Source organism: Pseudopipra pipra, chromosome 2 (genome assembly GCF_036250125.1).
Source record: "Pseudopipra pipra isolate bDixPip1 chromosome 2, bDixPip1.hap1, whole genome shotgun sequence".
Taxonomy (NCBI): domain Eukaryota; kingdom Metazoa; phylum Chordata; class Aves; order Passeriformes; family Pipridae; genus Pseudopipra; species Pseudopipra pipra.
This window is the reverse complement of record NC_087550.1, coordinates 28,749,576-28,771,548: the sequence shown is the minus strand read 5'-3', so window position 1 is coordinate 28,771,548 and position 21,973 is coordinate 28,749,576. Positions and strand designations below refer to the sequence as shown.

General features: G+C 41.6%; 1 protein-coding gene across 1 annotated transcript in view; it reads left to right on the top strand.

Moving 5' to 3' along the window:
• The first annotated feature begins 16,849 nt into the window (after positions 1 to 16,849).
• Positions 16,850 to 21,973, top strand: part of CLCN1 (chloride voltage-gated channel 1) — a 36,421-nt gene continuing 31,297 nt past the window's right edge. Inside the window, exon 1 of the mRNA XM_064644728.1 lies at positions 16,850 to 17,274. Coding sequence (XP_064500798.1) covers positions 17,062 to 17,274 — 213 coding nt within the window. The 5' untranslated portion in view covers positions 16,850 to 17,061. The remainder of the gene's footprint in view (positions 17,275 to 21,973) is intronic.

The following is a 21,973-nucleotide window of genomic DNA, read 5'->3' as shown; positions in this document are numbered from 1 at the left end:
GTAAAAGAGAGAAAGTAGGTCGTTGTCTGACTTCAAAGACTGTAGGAATGATTTCTATTTTCCTCTGATTTAGAAAATGTATTACAGTGTCACAATCCATAACCTAAGTTACTCGTGAAGTAACTTATACTTTGGGATGAGGAGATATGGTAGAGTGAGTAGTTGCTGGTCAGCCGTCAAGGTCACAAATGGTCTACATGAGAGTGCTGATGAGTCATCTGACCATTTCTTGTCCTTAGATCCCTTCTATGATTGAAGTATCTCTGCTTATTTATATAATATGGCCACTTTATTAATTTTTTCCACTCCTGGCTTTTTTTTCCCCATTCCTCTCCAATAATCTATTTTAGCCATTTCTTTCCCAGGTATTCATTGCCTCTTTGTCACTTACTCTTTTACCATTCTCTTGTTATCGTCATATACTTTTTCCTCACTTGTCTTCTGCTGCGTCTCCTCAATCTGTTTCTCTGCCGTTCCTGCTCTCAATATCTATGAAGCCAAGTGTTAGGTTTCACAGCTGTGTTTTTCTCTGTGCCTTCCTCACATCCCTGCCATTGGATTCTGTTCTAAAAATATCCCATGTGACCCTTTCCCTGTGCTGTCCCAAGGCAGAGGGGGGATTCTCCACAGCTCCTCTCTCCTCTTTTTCTTTTTGAAGATGTTGTCAATCATACAGAAAGTAATATTAGAAGGCAGAAGAGACCTGGAGAACTGAGGTCATGAGAAAGATCATTTGTGCAGATTTCTACTGCCCGTTCTAAAGCTGAAGAGGACAAAAGATGCAGATGAATACGGGGCCAAGCTGTACATGGCAAGATGTAGGCTGCTGACTGTGACAGTAGGAAAGAAAAATAGGAATTTTTAACTCAGTCCATCACTGCATGGGAGAGATGTGCAGAGCTGCCCTGCCTAGGAATTTTTTTGATATATTTTGCTGTGGCCATAAGCTCTGCTGTGAGACCTAGCATATTCCTGAGGAAATTCTCTCACTTCCAGTTTGTATTGCTAGCAGGTCTGGTCTCCATAGTTCTATTAATAATTGAAGTTTGCCTGCCATTATTTTGTTTTTGTTTCTATCAAAGCAAAAAAACCAGAGTCATAGTAAGATCTAGATGGGAAGGGAACTCTGGCAGTATCCTGTCCAACCTCCTTGGTCATGAATTTTCCTTGTTTCAAGTCATGGCTGTTGCCTCTTGCATTTTCTTTGTGCCTCTCTGAGAAGAGCCTGGCTCTGTGTTGTCTGTACCTTCCTTCTGGGTAATGGCAGACAGCAAATAGATCCCCCTCAGCCTCTTCTCTGGGGTGAATAAACCCAGCTCCTTCAACCTGTCCAGAAAACAATCTAGGCAAGACTTCCCAAGGTGACACCCACAGCTGCACACTAGTGCTGTATATTCCTGATCTAAATGCTTTTTCCCGTAGAGAAAGTTTGGTCAGTAGCACATGCAACAGATATGGTACTAAAGACTTTTCCTGCCGCTCATCATTGCCTTCCCTGGCTGTTGCCCACGTTGTCCTTGTACTGAACTGCAGGAGCAGTTACAGCCCCACAGGAGCAGCTTCCCTGCAAACACTGTGCCCTGGACAGCACCATCGTGGCAGGGGGTGCAAGGGGCCTTTTCTGCTACTTGCAGAAAGATGTTTTTTCACACATTTCCAGCATCAGTCAGGTATTTGGTTCTTTTGGGAAGGTGTACAGAATTATACTTTTTAAAATGTTATTTCCAAACCACCTGAAGTGTCCAGGTACAAAGTGGAACTCTCACACCAGGAGCTCTCTCACCAGGAGCTAGTGGGATAGCAGTGGTGTTGTCCCTCAGCACTGCAGTTGTCTGTTCCTGAGAAAGCTGTCACAATTATAGCACAGTAGCAGTAAGAATATACTTCAGTGATTTTGTCCAGCTACATATCCCTTATTTATAATGCTACAGAATTTAAGCTTTTCCATGAATGGTACAGACCTCCTGCCCAAACAAATAAATCCCAGGGGCTGGTAGCATGCTGATCAATTTAAACCTTGCTGTTGATCTTGTGCTGTAAAAAGTAAGAAAACTTGCTTGTGTATAAATGGCATAGGGAGGCATCCCACATTTGTTTGAAACTTAATAGGGTAGCTACATGCTATAAGCTTTAATATATGGACAAAGAAAGTACATAATTGTTTTGACAGCTGATATATGCTAATTTGGCAATGTAGCAGATTAAATTATTTCAGGCAAGTTTGTGGCAGAGGGTGTATGTATGGAAAGACCATGTACTAGAATTCCTGACATTAAAAGAAGTTAGACCTGTTGCTAGTATAGTTCTCAACAATGGCAGTAGAGGGGCAAGTGGAATACAGAAATTTTTGCCCAAGCTGTACAGCAGGTGGCATACAAAGTATGGTAAATGAGAAATAATTCATAAATACTGAAATGTACAGCAAATAAAAATCCCCAAGGTAAACTCGACTACTGTTGTGAATCTCCATGAAATCACAGCAAAAAACATGGGCATGCTGGAGAGAAGCTGGTGGTAAACACTACATAAAAATAAGTTATTTTTTCAATGTTTGCTTTAGCAAAGCAGCAGTAAGTTGCTGTTGTCAGTTTTGATGGAACAGCTTCCACATACCTGCATAATAAATGATAACTGTTAACTCATTAACACAGAGGGAGAACAAACATAGGTTAATAATGTTGGAGAGCACCTTATCAGACAGAATCTGCTTATTTAGTGTTTACATTTACTAAGTGACACAGGACTTCTTGGGGAACCAGATTATATTGTGGGTTCTTTGCATCAGAAAGCATGTTATGTTTTTGTATTCTTCACACTGAACATAGGACTAACAAAGAGATCCTCCATGAGTTGTGACTGCAACAGACACTTTAGTCTTTTGACATTGATAAGGATATAGGGAGGGTTAAAGGATTTGCTCACTTTGTTAAAACTGAGCCATGTACCTCTACGACAAATTCCAGCCTCCTGGTGAAGAAGTTGATTCTTATGTGTCCATAAAGGAACCAAGTGGATGTTGGGAGTCACAGTCATCCATTTCCATAACATATTTATAAAAGGCCATGGATCAGGAATGTTTGCTTATCAACTATCAGCATTGAGAGTGGATTCTAAAAGTACATAAAAATACAAAGCACCTTCACTGTATCTATTGCATTGATAATGCAAGTGTGAGTGGCACCTACACATTTTCAAAGAAAGCCATTATCTGTAGGTCTAAAAACTCTGACAAATTACATGTGGTATGTTGTTTTCTGATTTGGTGATGTGAAGAAACACAGTGTTTAAGTACATAATCTTGTGCCCCCATAGGTTTGTTTCAGATTAAAGTTAGTCCAATTAGTCTTAACTGTGTATAGTCTAGCATACATATTCTTTGATATGGTGTAAACTGCTATAGTGACTGTGGATGTCTATAACCTGAGACCTGGAGTTATCCAAATCTCCACTGGGACACTGAAGAACAGAATTTGCCTGAAGACCCCTCACAGAAGCTTACAAAATATTTTACTATCAGAAAGAGTTTACTGCTTTTAACAGCTACAGAAAAATATTTACCCAGTATTGAGAATGTACTCAGCCTGGGTACAGATCACAGTCCTCCAAAGAGATTTCAGAATTAGATGAGGCTTTCTTCAGACAACTGAAAGAGCCTCATGTTTACAAGCAATGCAGGAGGTTTCTGAAGTGCATTGACAAGTTCTTAACACTGATAATCAAGGCAACAGAAAGAGGAGGTGCTCTGCTGGACCCGATATTTACAAAGGAGAAAGGAGTGGTCAGGGGTGTGAAGGCCCAGGACAACCTCAAGATCTGAGAAGAGAGAAGGGCTAAAAACAAGATCTCAATCCTTGAGTTCAGGAGAGAAGTCTTTAGCTCTTCAGAGATCTGCTTGGGTGAACCCCATGGGATATGGCCCAGAAGAGAAGAGGGCTCCAAGAGAGCTGGTTGGTGTACAGGAATCATCTCCTCCAAGCTCAGAAATGATCCATCCTGCTGAGCAGGAAATCAAGCAAAGGCAGCAGGAAGCCTGCATGAATTAGCAAGGAGCTCCTGACTAAACTCAGACAGAAGAAGGTGCAAGCAGCGTCATGTGACCTGGGAGGAATCTAGAAACACCAGCCCAGTGTGTGAGGATGAAGTTAAGAAAACCAAAGCTCATCTGGAATTTAATCTGGTGAGGGACATGAAGGGCAACAAGAATGCTTCTACAGGTATATCAACAGCAAAATGGTCAGGGGACCAGATGACAAAGAGCAAGGACTCTCATCAGAAGAGGTTGAGGTCAGGGAGCGTTTAAACAAACTGGACATGCACACATCCATGGAACCTAATCGGATGCACCCACAAGTATGAGGGAGTTGGTCAATCTCATTGCAAGGCCACTCTCACTTATCTTTCAAAGATCATAGGGATTCACAGTGGTTAGTGAGGACAGGAATAAAACAAATGTCACTCATCTTCAAAAAGGACAAGAAGTCCAGCAAACTACAGGCTGGCCCACTTCACCTCAATCCCCAGAAAGGTGATAGAGCAACTCATCTTGGGAACCATTTCCAGGCACATGAAGGACAGGAAGATGGCTGGGAGTAGCCAGCACGGATTTGTGAAGGGAAAATCACTCTTAACCAACATATAGCCTTCAGTGATCAGATGACAGCTTGGTGGATGAAGGGAAAACAATGGACTAGTTTATCTTGACTTTAGCAATGCGTTTGACTCTGTCTCCCACAACATCCTCAGGAAGAAAATTAAGGCTAGACAAGTGGACCTCAAAGTGGATTTAAAACTGGCTGAACTGCAGGGCTCAAAAGGTTGTGAACAGTAGCACAAAGGCCAGCTAGAGGCCACTCATTAGCACTGTACCCCAAGGGTCAATACTGGATCCAGTACCATTTAACCTCTTCATTAATTACCTAAATAATGGAACTAAGTAAACTTTTAGCAGATTGCAGATAATACAAAACTGGGATGAGCAGCTGATATGCTGGAAATTTGCATTACCATTCAGAGGGACCTTGTCAGGGTGGAGGGATGGGCAGAGAAGAATCTCATGAAGTTCAACAAAGGGAAGTGTAGAGTCCTGCACCTGGGGAGGAACAATCCAATGCACCAATCCATGCTGGGGGCTGACTGACTGGAAAGCAGCTTGGCCTGGGTCCTGGTGGACACCAAGTTAAACATGAGCCAGCAGTGTGTCCTTGCTGCAAAGGAGGCCAATGGTATCCTGGGCTGCATTAGGGTGAGCGTTGCTGGTGGGCTGTGGGAGGTGATCCTGTCCTTCCACTTAGCTGTGATGAGGCCATACCTGGAGTCCTGTGTCCAATTCTGAGCTTCCCAGTTCAAAAAACATATGGAGCTACTGGAAAGAGTTCTGCAAAAGGCCACAAAGATGATGAAGAGACTGGAGCATCTCACATCTGAGGAAAGGCTGAAAGAGCTGGAATTGTTCAGCCAGAAGAGAAATCTCAGGTGAGGTCTTGTCATCTGATGGGAGACTGAACGTGGTGAAGCCAGACTCTTCTCATTGTTGCCCAGTGACAGGACAAGATGGAAATGGCACAAACTGAAATAGGAATTTTTGTCTGAACATAAAGAAAGAGGATTTGCATGACTGAGTACTAGCACAGATTACCTGGAGAGGTTGTAGAGTTTGCATCCTTGGAGACATTCAAAAGCTGTCTGGACATAGCCTGGGGCAGCCTGCTTCTGTTGACACTGCTTGAGCATGGTATTGGACAAGACAGCACGCGTCCCATCCAAAGCTCAAATATTCTGTGATTCTGTAATTAACTAAAGTACTCAGAGGAACAGCAGTGCAAGTTAGCTACTGGTCTACAAGATTATTGTCTTCTAAATATGATGCAGAATGTATTTTTAATTCTTCATCTGTAATGAACTCTCTTATCTACCCTTATTGTTAAGTGATTCACACAAACCTGTCATTTACTTCTATTATGGAGAAGCAAATTAAAACTCTTTGCCTGCATCTAAATTCCAAGAAATTCTGACTTCAGTAGAACAAGATGAATATTTTTTTATCAACTTTTTTGTTGTTGTTCTTCTGAACTGACCCTTCTGAACAACTGACCCTACCTCCTGAGATACAGCAAAACAAATCTTCTCAGTTCACTTTCTTCATATCACTCGTTATTTTATCCATGTCCAGATCTCCTTGCCCTTTTCAGCCTGGGAGGTTCAAGTCTACTTAACTCTTCCTCATACAGCAGCTATTCCATAATTTTGACCATCCTCTGAAACTTTTTCCAGTTCTATTATATTCTTTTTTAAACTGGGGGAAACAGAAAGGCAAACATTACTCAGATGTAGTTGCACATTGCATTTAGTTCAGTCTTATTTTCCTACTTCTTAACCTGTAATTCTAAATAAATGCTGAGAGAATCATTATCATGACCATTCCGTGTAACCCCAAGACCTTATTCTTAAATAGTAAAAGCTTAAATAGCAACAGTTGGAGGATTCTGGTGTATGCAAAGCTAGAATGTCTGTTCCTCCTCAGAGTAATCACTTTAGATTTATTTTGACTTCTGTGATTTTATTGCTCAATCATCCTGTTAAAGTCTTTGTACAATTCTTCAGCCATTTTTACTCTTCTGAATTCCTTAACAACACTGTTAGCCCTTATCCAGACCAGAGAGGTAGTTGATATTAATGCTACTTGGCATCAAGTTTATTATCAGAGATAGAGGACATGGCAGTGAGGGTAGGCTGCTTTTAGTTCCATTTTCATATAGAAATAGGGCATGTTGGAAACCTCATTTCCATTAGTTTGAAGTCCATAATGCTTCAGGCTCATAGGGCAAAAGAGCTGCAGGATCACCTAAGCTTTTCCAAGTAATGGCAAATGCAGCACTAAATTTATCACAGCTGTGCCACAGAGTAGTGACAGAAGAAACAGCCAGAGTGGGGTAGGAACTTTATTCCAGAGGTACATAGAAATCTTTCTCTTGGGAAGATGAAGCAAAGGCTAAGCAAAGTTCTCTTCCCTAAACGTATGTTTTAGTGCTGCACATGAGCATGTACTTTGTAGTTGACATGATATATTGACAGCCACATGAATAGCCTGGTACTTACATGCTGCTCCTCTAACCTGTAGTGAACTCACTCAGAGCACAACTGAGCAGTTAACTGCATGAGGATATGAATATTTTTTTGTCAGTTTACCTTTCACAATGCTCAGAGGAGAAATATCAAAGCTAGTGCAAGGAAAGGAATGTGACTGTCCTTTCTTTATGCTGCTCACAGTTTTGGGACAGCTGTGAAGGTTTGGGCCACACTGAAAAATCTTGAATTGCTGTGTGTTCTCTCTTCTTTAACTGAGCTATATTTCAAAAGCAGTCTCAACTACTCTTATGCCATGACTGCAGAAAAGTTCTCTTTTTTTTCTTTAGCTGCCTTATACCAAAAGATAAAAGACCAGACTCGACACTTTGTCTGGAGATGTGGAACAAGGGAGACTAAGAAGGTCAAGGTCTGATATATTACTAGCTTTTGATTAGGCCAGTGCACAGTGTGACAGGCAGCCTTTTCTGTGCATAGCTTGGGTAGAGTGTCTTGTTCCATCCTGGCTTGTACCCCCTCACCACAAGGGCCCAGAAACAGGCAGAATATCTGCAAGAAGTAGTCCTTCCCCATGGTACCTTTCAGTCCCCATTCAGCTACAGCCCTGAGCTGCCCTATGTCATCCTTACTCTCTACTTTTACTGTTCCTTTGCTGTGGGAAACTGCTTGAATGCTACGTAGCAAATAGTGTAATGTTAGATATTCCAACATACCCTTTCTAAATCATTCCGCAAAGATTTTTGACTCTTTCAGAACCTCTAGTGGTTTCCACTTCCAACACAACCCCTTTTTGTATGTGTAGGGTTTTACCTCCTTTTTCCCACTTTCCCAGAGCAGTGTGCTTGGGTTTGTAGTAAAGGGATCTTGTCTAAAGAGAATGAACAATCATCAGCTGATGGCATTTTGGTACTGAATGTGGAGGACTGACATAGCTGATTCTGTAACAGTGTATCAGCTGACTCTTTATGCTTCCCAGGGTGAAGTCTTACAATATAATATAATGTGATATGATCTGATGTCAAGTATCTGTGAAAAGGGATAGACTTATTTTCTTCCCTCTGTTTTTGGATTTGCTTTCCTATTGCCCCTGTCCTGATTAGTCTAATGTCCATGACTGTAATGTTAAATTAGCTCAGGCCATTGATTGAAGAGAAATCCAAACCATCAAGACAACTGGTTTTCCATCAACTCATCTTGGTCACCTCTCAGTCACATGATTGTTCAAAACCTATGAAAGGATGAGAAAATTGTTTGGTAATGCAGCTTCTTGCTGCATTGACTGTTGTGAAGAGTGACCTTGTACAGAAGGGACAGACCAGCTGCAGGAATCAGTCTGGAGAAGCAGGTGTACCTGCTTTGGTTCCTGTTTTGGTACTTCATTTGCACTGAACCATATTTGTTTTCTATGTCTAATTTGTTTGTTCACAGACTCTGATCTGCCCTGCACCTGAGGATACAGAACTATTGTAATTTTGCTATCCTTCATAGAAACAGCCTGAAGAAAAAAATGCTTTTGCATGCGTGATTCTCTCCTAAATCTTCAGTCCAAAGTGTGCTGATAACCTTCTAAATATTCAGATTCTTAAAATTAGTGCTGCCCTCTGCCAGAATGCAGGTGATATGCTTCCTACAACCCTCTTTTTCTTCAGGGTGTAGAGGAAATGTATGATATGATCTGTTTCCCAGGGGAGCTGCAGCAATTACAAGAAAAAAACCAACATGTCAGGACAATCAAACTTCCAAATCCTACACCTTATTCTACTTCTGCCAACATTCACTGTAAAATGATGGATCACAAGGCAAATACCCATCCAGCTCCAAAATCCCTTGATACAACTGCATGTTTGCCATATCCTTCCGCTGGCAGCCATCACTATGTGTAGGTATGGCAAGGTGATCAGGTACATGCCATTTTCCAATGCCTTTGAACCTGTCTTTCCATAGGTCCTACAATGCCCATATTAAAATGACCATCAGGCCAGCAAGAAGTGACAACAGCCCTTACAGAGAGTGGATGGTCATCTGGGAAGGACAACAGTTAGGTGCCAGAGGCTGTCCATGAGATGTTCTTGTGCAAGATGCAGGTTCTGTCTAGTCAGGAGCAGCTCAGACTGATTCGTTCCACATGGATATAGGTGAAAGAAGCATTATTATCTGGTTGGAGAGTGTACCAGAAGTCCTTTAGGGAGTGCTGACCTCCTGCCTTCTTGATGATATCTGCCTCTTGTTTCCAGTGCAGTTCTGTCAGCAGGGCAGAATAAAAATTCACAGCTGGCTCCAAACACTCCTGTGGACTGAGGACTGCTGAAGAAGGCGTCTCGATAAAAATGACATTGCAGACCTGGTATCAGAACACAGATATTAAAGACGTTAAAACACTTCTAAGCAGATCTGAATGTGCAGCAGCTGATTTAGTGCAACGATCATGTTCCTCAGTGTACAAGACTATAGGTCAAGACAGGACAGGATTGTAATGATGAGTGTGGCAAAACTCAGTATGAAATTGTATAGACAGACATGCCTGTCCAAGTAATCCTACCACAAAGTACACTTAGATTGGTGAAGATCTCCTGCTTGATGCAGTTCTTCTTCCCTTACCCCAACACCTTCCTACAAGTCAAAGCAAGGGACTGATAGAAGAGGGAGAGAGTCCAGTGAATGTCAGCTGACTCTCACTATCATCCCTGTATCAGCAGCCAGTGATAACAGGAAAGGTTATTGCTGCAGGGGAATTGCTTTGCCCTCATTTATGATGGATTTATTATTCAGGCTGCCAAGAGAAACACTATCTTCCCTCTGTTTACCTTAGTCTTTATCTCATATTACCACCAGGGATTGTTTTATGGGAAACAGGCAAGACCTCAGCTGTGCTGGATGATTAGGTGCTTTTGTACAGGTATCTGCATTTAGATGGAGGAAGGAGAAGGAAAACAGGAAGCTTAGTCAAAACTGTACAAGATTTACTAGTATAACACAGTAAATAAGGCATATAAAAAATCTTGAATGGTAATGATAACACATCTGTGCTATAACTTTTATGTTGACACCATTTGTCTCAGTTATCTGAGACAGGACAGGATAAACTTGTACAGACAACAACTAGTACTTGGCAACCATGGAATTCTTGTAAGTAGTTCACAGCACTTGCTCTAATCATGGTGGAAGTCTGAAATGTAAGCAAGACTCACATGTTACTGAGAAAAGGGTTATGGTTGATTATGTCTCTGCTGCAATCAGAAAAGACAGTCCCTTTCCTCATTTCTAGGTGTGTTCCTGACCACTTCTTTACTAATATTCACGTGGCCGTTCATCACCTGGAATGGAGAGCTGAGCTGGCTGAAAAATTAATTTTTTTTCTTTCATCAAGCTTCCTGATCACTAGTTCCAGTACGTAAAAAATTAAGACTGTCCTTTTCAACCAGTCTGCTCCTTAAGTCCCCTAAATTATGTCATGTAATCACTCTTTCAGAGATATCTATAGATTATAGGGCTTCAAAGAAATTACTTTTCAAGACTTTGAAAGCTGAACATATATCAAGAAAATTAAATACATTATTTCTTTTCTTGCATATCTCTAATCCTAGCTACGGCCTTCTGGAGATACTCTGTCCATACTTACGCTCTCTTCTTCTTGACCAACGCCAGCTCAAGCACACCAAAAACATGGCCTTGAAACTTTCCCGTTTCAACTCAGTCCAAATAATTTTACTTCATAAGCCATTCCTCTTCCTAAACCTTTCAACTTTGACCACACATTTTCCTAGCTGGCCATGGCTTACATAAGAGGCAGCATTCTTCACTTGAAATTAGCCAAATCCGACTCAAAACCAGGAGCCCTGGCACAGCCTGTGGCAGCCCAGCTCTATGCAGCTCATCACTGCACTTTCTTTCCACCCTCGTGATGTCAGTCATGCTGCTGTGTAATAGCATGATTGACAGACCTAATGTGCAATTATGAATTTTACCTATGCAACAGGCAATCTGTAGAGAGAAGGGGAAGAATGGCACAAGCTGTAGATTATCTGTGCTGAAATAAAAAGAAATTCACTAGCTTAGAAGCATCCCTAATAAATCCGTAATTCCTAGATGTTCTTTGGTCCTTTCTGCTAAAACTGTCTTCAAGCCAATTACATCAGAGAATGTTTGTCATGCAAAATTATTATCCTAGAAAATAAGAAATCCACTGAATCCACTTCAAACAGTTAAATGTTTGCTAGTTCTCACTGACTTTAGCTGCTTTTGGATGCACAGTCCAGTTATAAAAATTTTTCTGCTTCTCAGCAGTCCACTATTAGTTTTTTCTTTTAACTTTTTGGCACTTGTATACACACTGTGCCTATTTGATTTGTTCTTGGTTTATTCTAAGACAAGACAATCACTTCTCTACCCCGCCAGTAAGACACCTCTTCATTTGGAAAGTCTTTGAGCATATGCAAAGAAGAAATTATTTAATAGAAGCTACAGGATGCTGTAGGGTAGGGAATCACTGATGGAATTGAGGACTGCAATTTAAGAAGAGGGGCAGCTGCAGGGGAGGAGTCATCCAAGCTGTGGAGGTATGGAAACAATCTCCTAGGCAATAGACTGTAAGCACAAAATTTTAGCAGCTCAGAAGGTCATCAGCTTAATTGCAACCAAGGTCACAGTGGGTGGGGAAGAGTTGTGTATAAGCTATATATTTATTTCTGTGCTTCCTGACTTGCATGCTTGAAGTTTTCTCTGTCTAAAAAAATCAAATTATCTTATTTTTATTCCAGTAAAGGCTGTTCTGTTTTGAGTTTTGAAGCCTGATGGTCTCACCAGGACAGTCAGATCCACTTTAAAGCTCCGAATGAGCTGGGATCCATTTATAAAACCTAATTTTGCTGTCTTCTCTTTCATCTGATTTTCTGTATCTTGCTCTTGTTGCTGGGTTTGTTTACGTTCTCTCTGCTTGTTATTTTTGCTCTCAGTTCCAACCTGTGACCACATTGTGATGTAGGACAAGACAAGTTAACAAGTAATTTACCTTAAGTGCCAGCATCAACATGGATATGGTGCTCTGTGCAGACAGTCACAGTTGGATTGTTTCTGGAACTGAGACATAACTTTAAAGTTCATTTATTTTTTGTCGAGTCATGGTATATCATACTGTCATATCGTGTCATACCACAGTGTCATCATGCCCTATCATGATCTATTCAAGTTTCCTTCCAAATTCATCTATTCCAACATGTACTTCAATGGCTCCTTCATGTCCTTGTGTTCCTGTAAGTATTTACCTGCTTTCATTTGTGAGATTTTTTCCCCATTCTGCCTCTCTCTCCTTGAGTTATCAAAAGCTAATGATTCTCAAAATCTGCCCTGTTTCTGTCAATTCTACTCTATTCAGTCTAGTATTAGTCAGTACATGTCCACTTGAATATCATCATATTATCTTGTTATTTCTCCATGATGAAAGCTCTTGAACTTTCTGGTCTTTTTACTTTTTGCTGTGAATTCAACCCTTCTTTTAAGCGTCCTCTGAGAATTCTCTGTCATTGTGTCTCCTGGCTTACTATGTGCCCCTGCACAGCTTAAATTTTTGTCTTTTGCTGCTGTTCAAGCCTCAGTCCATGATTTATATCTTTCTTTAACTTCAAAAGCTGTCTTTTCTTCCAGTCTCCCTCCCTCTTCCTAACCCTTTTCACAGCATTCTCTCTCTGCCAAAGCTCTAATTGCCTCCTGTAGCTCTTTGAAGCCACCATGGGTATTCTTCTAATAAAATGTCCTAGTCAAGCACTTTGTTCTCATTTAGAAGCCATTGCCTTATCTGACACATACTGAAATTTTTTCCTGCCTTTTCCATCTTTTTCTGCTCTATCTCAAGCTATTGCTTGAGGCAAAATATGCTTGTTGTATCTTCTTCCTGTCCAGCATCTCATTGTCTCATGCCCTTCTGTGCTTTGTCTCTTTTTACCTCTGTGTTTATCTCTTAGACCCTCTGTTGCTGTTAAGTAGTCCTCCTTTTGTTACCTTTCTCCTCTTCCTCCTTTAAAACTCCCTTTTTCACCTTTACAGTTTCTTTTGTCTCATATCTGTCTTTTATATTATCTCGTTCACAGCCTGGTAGACCTCTTGGACTGAGGTTTCTTAAGCACAGAATGCTATTTTTTCTTTGTTCTTAAATGACTGTTTTTCTATTCTGCATGCAGGGTTCTGAGTAACAATAACTGCCTCAGAAAATTCAACTTCTGTCAGTCTGGGGTGGTAGAGGGCTTGCACTATCAGCTACTATAATGTCTGTGTATGAAGTATTGGTGGCACCTGAAAAACAAACATGATGTTCTGTTCCAGAGGAGGCTGCAGTCTGGTGGTGGGCCATAACATTTGTATACAGTGAGGTCATGAAGTAGTCTAGATCTTTTAGGATGAATCTGCTACACAACAAACCAAAAAAAGCTCTAGCATAAGCAGAAGTCTCAGAAGTTAGAATGATATCTGATAATTGTGTGGGCAGAGCACAGGGAACATTAAGATTGTCACTGTAGATTAATAGTACTGGGATTTCAGGTGATAAATCGCCATAAGAGAAGTGCAAGTCTTCAATTATCTGTCCCCTCACCCTATCAGAGCTTTCACTATAAAGGCAGTAGAATGGGAAGGCCATTATATACATATATAAGGGAATTATATGTTTATTTTCTGCCTCTTGAAAAGCATGCAGGAGAAATAAAGGCAGACAAAGGGAGACCTGAGAGAAAACTGGAAAGAAGAGGGAGAAAAATAGATGGCTGACTGAAGAGACCCATCTTGGGTGAGAGTTCTTCCAACTTCTGTTCCTTCCTTTTTCATCACTTAATACCCTAATTTGGACTATAGCTGCAGTTTCATCTGTCACAAAGATGCCCTGCTTGAAGGAAGTACACTCAGAAACATACTTTGCAGTCCCACTAGGGTCTGTAATGTGCAAAGAAAAAAAAAAAGGTGTATGAGCAAGTTGTATACCTTTCCTCTTGCATGCCGTGAGGAGTCCAGAAACTTTTGTGAGCCTTTTCAAGAGGCTTAGGTGCACCTGAAGAGTCAAGCTATGCATACAGATCATCTGTGTTTGTAGCTAGTGCAAGATGGTTATTAAATCTTCCTCTTTGTTTTGTCTGTGCTAGTTTCCTGAGTCTGCTGGCAACCTCTTAAGCAGTAGCAGTACTACGCTGCTGAGTCCTGGTATAAGGGCAGAGCAAGCCCTGGGTAGTAGAAAGCAGGACAAATGAACAATAAAGAAAATACAGGAAGAAGAACTGTGGCAAGAAATTACAGGAAAAGTGATAGGGGAGATTTGACAGCAGTTGCCAGGCAGCAGCAATGCAAAAAGGCATTTTTTGGAGTGTGCTCTGTATTCTGTACTTATGTTACTCTGTGGATCTGAAAACACAGGCAAGACAACAGGTAGAGCTGGAACTATACATTTCGTTAGATCAGTTCTCAGTCTTTTTCTTGGTAAATGGTATCGCAGTACGGAGACCAGGGGTAGAGATATTTTTTGATGAGAAGTGCTGTCCCACCGGTAATCAGATAAATCCTAGGTCCTTAGCTGCAGATGTCCTTGGAGCTAGGTCTTTAGAGTGTACATAGGTACCACCACAGCACAATGATTGTTCAGTTATCACTCTACCACTCCATGCACTGGATGAGATGTATTGTGTTGCGGAAAGCAAGAGTGGGGGCTCAGGGTTTTTGTAGGTTGCCTTCTTCATGTGGATAGTAGAGGTTCAAGTGGCATCTAGAGTCATTTGGTGAATGTTGGCCTTGGGATCATTCATGCTTTTATTGATAAGATGAGTGACACTGGTGCTGAGAGGCTGAGAGGGACAATTCTTGGAAAAAGCCTTTCAGGGTAGGATCATCCTATTTTAGGCTATTATTATATAATTATTTCCCATGGAAATTTCACAACAATATTAGGCAAGAGAGAGAGTAGAGTTTGATTAGCTGGCAGTGTGGGGTTCATTTTCATACTGTAGCAATTTCTAATGTGTTATTCTTGTGCCTCTTGAAAAACATGAGCTAGAAGAGTGAACTTTTGGGTAAAGGTTCTCAGTAGTTTTTTCCAGTGGCTGTGATGAGTGTTCCCCTCTGGTACACGTAATAGTAACTAAAGATCTGGCGCTGTATTACAGCTTTGGTGTTTGCTGAGCCTTACTGTGGTTGGTGTTTAGGCTTCCTATATATGATGTGCACTTATATTCTACAGAGTTTTTTATGGTTTATACACTATATAGTATATGCTATGCCATAGTGACATTGGTCTTCCAAAAGCATATCAGTATGTTGGGAGCAATTAATGCTTTTATAGATGGTAATCTATGAGGGTATCCAAATGTTTTTCTCTGATTTCCTAGACATAGTCACTTAGAAACTCTTCTTTAAGGTGATTCATTACAAGTTTTGTCCTACTGGTTGGTAGGTAGCCTTCCTCCAGAAAACATTGCTTGTTGACAGTAAAGTGAGTGCTAATGGGAATGAAACAGGTAAGTCTCTAGATTTTGAGGCAGCACTGGTATTGCTTTTGTAAATATTCAGTGCTTGCCTGGCCCACCACCAGTCGTGGGTTGTAGAGACTAACAATATCCGTATGGATATCACTGCTAATGAACATTGATATGGATATCTTAGCAGAAACACTGGAGGAGTTGAAAAGGTGGTTTATGGAGGAAATTAGGTGTGTCTTCTTGGAGACTTACTTTCTAATTCACTCTCAAGGACTATGCAGATTAAGAAAAAGCAAAAGAAGAAATGTTTTACAGGGGTCTGCAAAATGAAATAATGGGACCACTGCTTGGAATTTTGCCTCTCTTTCAACACCATCCTGCCTGCAAATCTCTTATCCTGCAGTATGAGAAGCTTGACATGTGGGGTCTTTTTTCTTTTTTTTTTACACAGTTTTTAGGATCTTGAACTCACTGTTCTTTCGTAATTAACAGCTATCAGAATGGATACAGGCAGCACACTGACAGTACTTGTAGATGCCTCTAGGCCATGTTGCTGTAACACGCTTCTTATTCCTAGCACTGTCTGGTAGCTCACTGGTGTTGGCTCAGCTTGTTGCTTTTTTCCCTGGCTGAGAAACAACTGGCAGATTGGAGAAAAAAAGCTGTTCAATGCTCTAGTGTGTGAAAAATGAGCATTAAGAAGAATAAATTTCTGCATACACCTATAATTGAGTACCCACAGAGCAGTTTGGTGACATTCTTCAAAGTGCAAAGTGTTCCCCATAAGGGCACGTGGGAAGGTTGAGATTAGACTGTAATGCTCAGCAGTTTACAGGGATGCCTGACTTCTCCATTAGGGATTGCTCCTTCTCTTGTGGGCCGTGGACTTAGGTAAAATTTTCTTGGGACACTAAGTGGACACCTATCTTGTTCCATCTCATCATAGTTGCTGGCATCTTTATGATTGTCGCTCAGTCTTTTGGACACCTGGTATCTGGGGAGAGGTTGAGGAAGCCCCTTGACTTTTGTAGTCATTGCAAACACGGCTTGCTCAGGATGGGAAGCTGTGAAAGAACTGATGTCCTGGATAATATTTTCTGCCTCCTCCTGTCTGCTTTCTTTCTCTGTACTTATATCTCTGTCTGTCATACCACCTCCTTCCCCCTCCCCCTTCCCTCTCCTTCAGGAGTTCCCCTCTTGCTCACACCTGATATTCAATCCCAACAGAGTTATTGCCTTTTGCTGAGATCAGGCACAGTACTGAGGAATCATGTGGCAGATGAAGGTTGCTATAAATATAGTTGAACCCTGTCATCACTGCCTTTGTACAGGAAGGGAAGAAAGTGAGAGAGGCACAAGGAGGAGGAGGGTAGGGGGTGCAGAGAGAAAGAGGGTGCAAGAACAGGACAAGTCAGAGTGGTCTGAGGAGAGAAAAAAAGAAGGAAGGAGCAGCAGAAAATGCGGAGGCCTTGCTCTCTGCCAGAACACGAGGTGGTTCTAGGTAAGGCCCAGAGCAGCAGCTCCGTTAAGGATGAGCGTGAGGAAGAGTAGGGGCATGGAGAGCTCAGAGACCATGACGCAGGAACCCGAATCGAAGCCAGCTTTGTGGGGGGGCACACCGCAATACGACTATGTCTGCTTTGAGAAATGCACCCGTTATGGGATACCCCTGGAGGCAGGACGCGAGGCCGGGGGGACAGGGGACGACCCGCGCCACCTGGAGAACTCCCTCAGCTACCCACAGGTAGGGCTGGACAACTGGGATGTTTGTGGCAGCACAGGTCTCCCTGAGATCACATAGGCTCTTAGGGCTCCCAGAACAGTGCTGGTAGAGGACACATCGTTGTCCATTCCCAGTCCTACCAATTCTCCCCTTTCTGTTTGTTGACTCCCAGGTCAGGCATTGGCATTCAGGGTTGTACTTAAAGCCAGGAGTCCTTATCAGCATTTCAAGTCAGAGGTCATTTTCACCTGCCATAGATTCAATGAGAGTTGGAATGGACATGCTGGGATGGGGAAAAATCAACCAGTGCATTAATGTATTTGTAACAACAAAGAGAAGCTGCAGCTGCCTTCATCTGCATAGTGATATTAAATAGAGCAGAAGAGTGAATAAAATCAAAGAGAACAGTGATGTAGATGGATGGGTGTCTGTCTGCATAGCTGTATAGATGAAGTAAAGCTCTCTTGTGACTTTTCTCTGACCAAAAAGAACTTCATGGTCATAGACCCATACATGTATATTGATAGTTTTGGTAATTCTTAGGGGAGCTGTAAATGAGGGATTTTCTAACCCTTACACTTGACCTGGCTTTTGTTGTAGTTCATAAAAGCAGTGGTTCAGAAAAATATCTGGGACAGAGATGTACTCTGGTTATGGCTTCTTGTTCTACTACTCTCTGTATCTCCTTTACCTCTACTTTTGGGACACCCTCATGCAAAGGGAGATTTTACAGCAGAGCCCTGGTATCTAATTTCCTACCATTCTGCTCAAACCAATCTGACCTAAGAGGGCTTTGGTGCAAAAAAGGATCCAATTAAATGATGAGGGAGAGAGTGTGTGAGTGTGCAATTCATAGAGTGGGTGTTTCTCCTTACATGAATACAAATCCCCTTACATGGATGGTGAATAATTGGTGGGGGAAGACATTTGTGATTTAGTGATAGAAAAAAAAGCCACATTTGGCACCAAGAAAATCTCTTCCAGTAGATAAGCATCCCAAGGGGGATGGTTATGTGTCACATCACGAAAGATAAGAGAATTGGTTATCTGGCCATATTCAGGAACTTCTCTTCTGAAACTAAAACATCAGAGAATTTGCATGTGTCCTACACTAAAGTCTTCCAAAACCACCCCCCAGATGGTTTGGAATCAGCAGTGCCACTGGGAAGGCCTCTGGAAAAGGTCTGACTGGAGCATGGGGTAGGGTGGGACAGGATGGAGAGGTGCGTGTGCCCACCTGGAGCTGAACTCCAATGAGGGTCACGCCTGCCCCATGGGGTGCAAGTAGGGCAGCACCTGGGGCTGGAGAGCTGAGATGGGCAAAGGAAATGCACCTTGGTGTGTGCACCATGAACAGACAGTGAGCTGGGGTGTGGGAGGGAGCTGCAGGATGTAAACTGCTTCTCCAGTTAAGTGCATCCCAGAAACATTCCAGTTCACGCATATCCACCAGGTACGCCAGTCCCACACATCTAAAACCATACTCACCAGCAGACACAGATGATACAGTAAGGAGATACAACACACCACTGTGCTCTTGCTGCCTGGCACCAGAATGTCTCTGCCCTCGGCTCCAGAGGCATGATGGTCAGTGCACGTAGATAGACAACCTCAAGCACAAACAAGAAGGCCATCAAATCCATTCCCAAGGATATCTTCAGGCAGATATGTCCCCAAGCAAGCATGCATTTGTGAACAAAATTTGCAACCGAAAAAAAAGACTGTTCTATTTATAGTTTTACTGAAAAATATGTCCCAGAAATACTTCACATAAACAACCATGTACACATATGCATGTATGTTTATGTATGAAACTTTGTATGCAGACATATTCTGGCAAAGCCAGGCTTGCTGTGCATGTGTGTATTTTGCTAGCCATTCATCCACATTCAGATAAATTATAATTATGCATGTATACTTTGTACAAACATGCATACTTATTAGCATGTTATTAACATGAAAAACAACCTGCTGCACATGTTTTCATCCATTTCCATCTAGATTAATCATTAAGATTTCTTTCTCCACTGATGCGTGAAAAAACATTTTGCAGAGAGGGGTTTTGATTCTGTTGTACACTTTTCTTTTGCTAGCTGTTGCCTTCTGTTTTACCTGTGATTTGATTGGATTTACACAGGCCCTAGAACAGTGGAGTCTTGGTCTTTTGCCTTGGACCTTCAAATAGTAAAAAAGCATATAGTGCTTAATAGATAATAAAATAATAACAATAGTAGGATGATAATAATAATAATAAAAATAAAAATATACACATGATGTTGGACAATTAAGATAACAGATAGTAGACATATGATAGATGATATAATATACCTTGATAAAAATATACATTATCATACACTGTAGGATTTTGTATTGCTTTCTGTCTGCATGAAAAAGCAGCTACAGCTGGTGAAGTATTTAGAAGCTGTGTTATTTGTGACTATAGAAAGTGTGTTCCTGGCAGAGAGCTCACTCAGCAATACACAGATGGGTGTAGTGGGAGGGATGTGCCGTACGAAATCAGGCAATGCAGTAATACAGAATAACAGGCTCACAGAGAGGTAGGTGAGAGGGCCTCTGGAGCTCTCCAGCCCAAACTCCTATTCACAGCAGGACTGACTCCAAAGACAGGTCAGGTTGTTCAGGGCCTTTTCCGGGCACATTCTGAGCATCTCCAAGACTGAAGATTCCCCAGCTCTCTGGGTATCTGTTCCTGTGTTGAACCACCCTCAAGAGGGGGTAGGTGGGGACATGTTTTCCTTTTGCGTGGATTTTTTTGCAAGCTGTATTTTTTCCCTTTTGTCCTTCATTGTGCCCCTCCACGAAGTCTTGCTCTGACGTTTCTCTCCAACCCCTCTCGCCCTTCAAGTAATGGAATTGCTGACAGACCCTCCCCTTTGCCACCTTTTCTACAGGAAAAACTATTACTTTGTTGCTGTCCCCCACTGCTTGCATGTGCCTCACTGGCTCTATGTCTAAACCATTGAGTCAAGACTTTTTACTGACATCTCAATCTACTTATGCAGTGAATTCTGTGAGTTTTCACCTTTGAGACCAATATGGCTTCTCTTTTGTGATCCATCAGAAAAAAATCACCTAATGAAGATAGAAGGATGGTTACAAGGCTGGAATGAAAGGGATGAGAAGCAGAGCCCAGGACTGCCTCAGTGACTAGGAGCAGCAACTTATAAACAGGATGCACTGACAGTGCTGGGGAAAGGGGGTTTCAGGACTGGAGTATTCTGTGTAAAATGTATTGTTCAGTCTGAACGGCATGGGAAATAGCTTAGACTTTGGACTGTGAGAGAACAGTTTTATACATGTGCTGAGCTCTCAGAAAATAGCTCCCAGAAAAGTCTTGAGATTGTGATGTATTTTTCCCTGAGATTCTGTGCAGCTTTTCCTATGTTACTCAAGCAATGAAACTTCCCCAGTTTTTGGGAAGACAAACCCTGAAAATGTTCTTCACTCTGGTTGTGCTTTCTCCCTGGATGTTTTTTTTTTTTTATATGTATGTTCCTCCCCTTAATCTTTAGTGGTATTTACACCTTCAGCTGGTTTTGCACCATTATCACGGTCTCACTCAGCATTTAGCCAAGCTAGGCATGATAGTACCTTTTCTGATTCAACCCTTAGGTGGTAACTGAGATCTTATAAAATTGTCTTCAATTTTTCTGGTGCTCAGAAATCCTGTGTTCCTTGTGTTAGTGAGGGAGCAACAGAAGAAGAAACAGTCAGAGTCTTACTGCGTTATATTTTTAGTTTTACATGCCTTCTAGTGGAGTAGATAGTTCTTGCCTAACCTAATTTTGCTTTAAGGTAATCCTCTGCTTTCTGGATTCTTTCTCTGTCCCACAATCTCTTACCATTTTAGATACTGCCAGATTCCTGGAGAAGCAAAGCACATGTGCGAATGAGTTGAAACTATCTTGTTTGGCAGGACAAACTTCTTTTTTTTTATGTCTGTGGACTAACTTCTTTTTTCCCACATCCTGAGTGCACCATTTTCCAGCCAGCCAGAAGCAGTGAACTGAGATACCATATGAGGACTTTCAACATTCTTACTATTATACTGTCATGATGTTCTGTCTGGCAGATGGAAGATTCTAATTTGAATTTCATATTTGATATAGGTTTGAGTTCACAATTGGGTTTAAGCTGTATTTGATATAAATGCATCCCTCATGACCATTTAACAGCAATGAAACACTAGCTGAGGTGATGTGAAGATGCATTTGTCTAAAATCTGTTAGTACTTAGCATTTCTGGCTGAAATAGACATAGTAAGAGAAAAAAACCTGCTATGCAGGCCTGCTATGTGGCAGCTTTTAGATGAAATTCTTCAACCTGATGTTTCACTGTCCTGTCTGTATTATGGAGTTCGGAGCATGGCCATTCCTCACTGCAAAGGATCTGCATTGCTTAATTTACTTAGAATGTGTTGGTAGTCATGTGGTTAATAATTGCATTAAATTTGTGTAGTTTCCAATATAGTGATGAAAAGAAGAATACCTTCAGCTGTTCAGGTAGGATCAATCTGTCCAAGCGACACTAGGTGAGCCACCTTTAGAACAGCATGATTTAATAAAGCATAGATGTGTTCGATGAAAAAAAAATCCACTAGGATTTCCAAAGGGAGCTATGGCATATGGCTCAAGCGTCTCTTGAGGAATATGTGCAAATAACTAAAATAATTAGGACCTTCAGTCATATGTGTTGTACT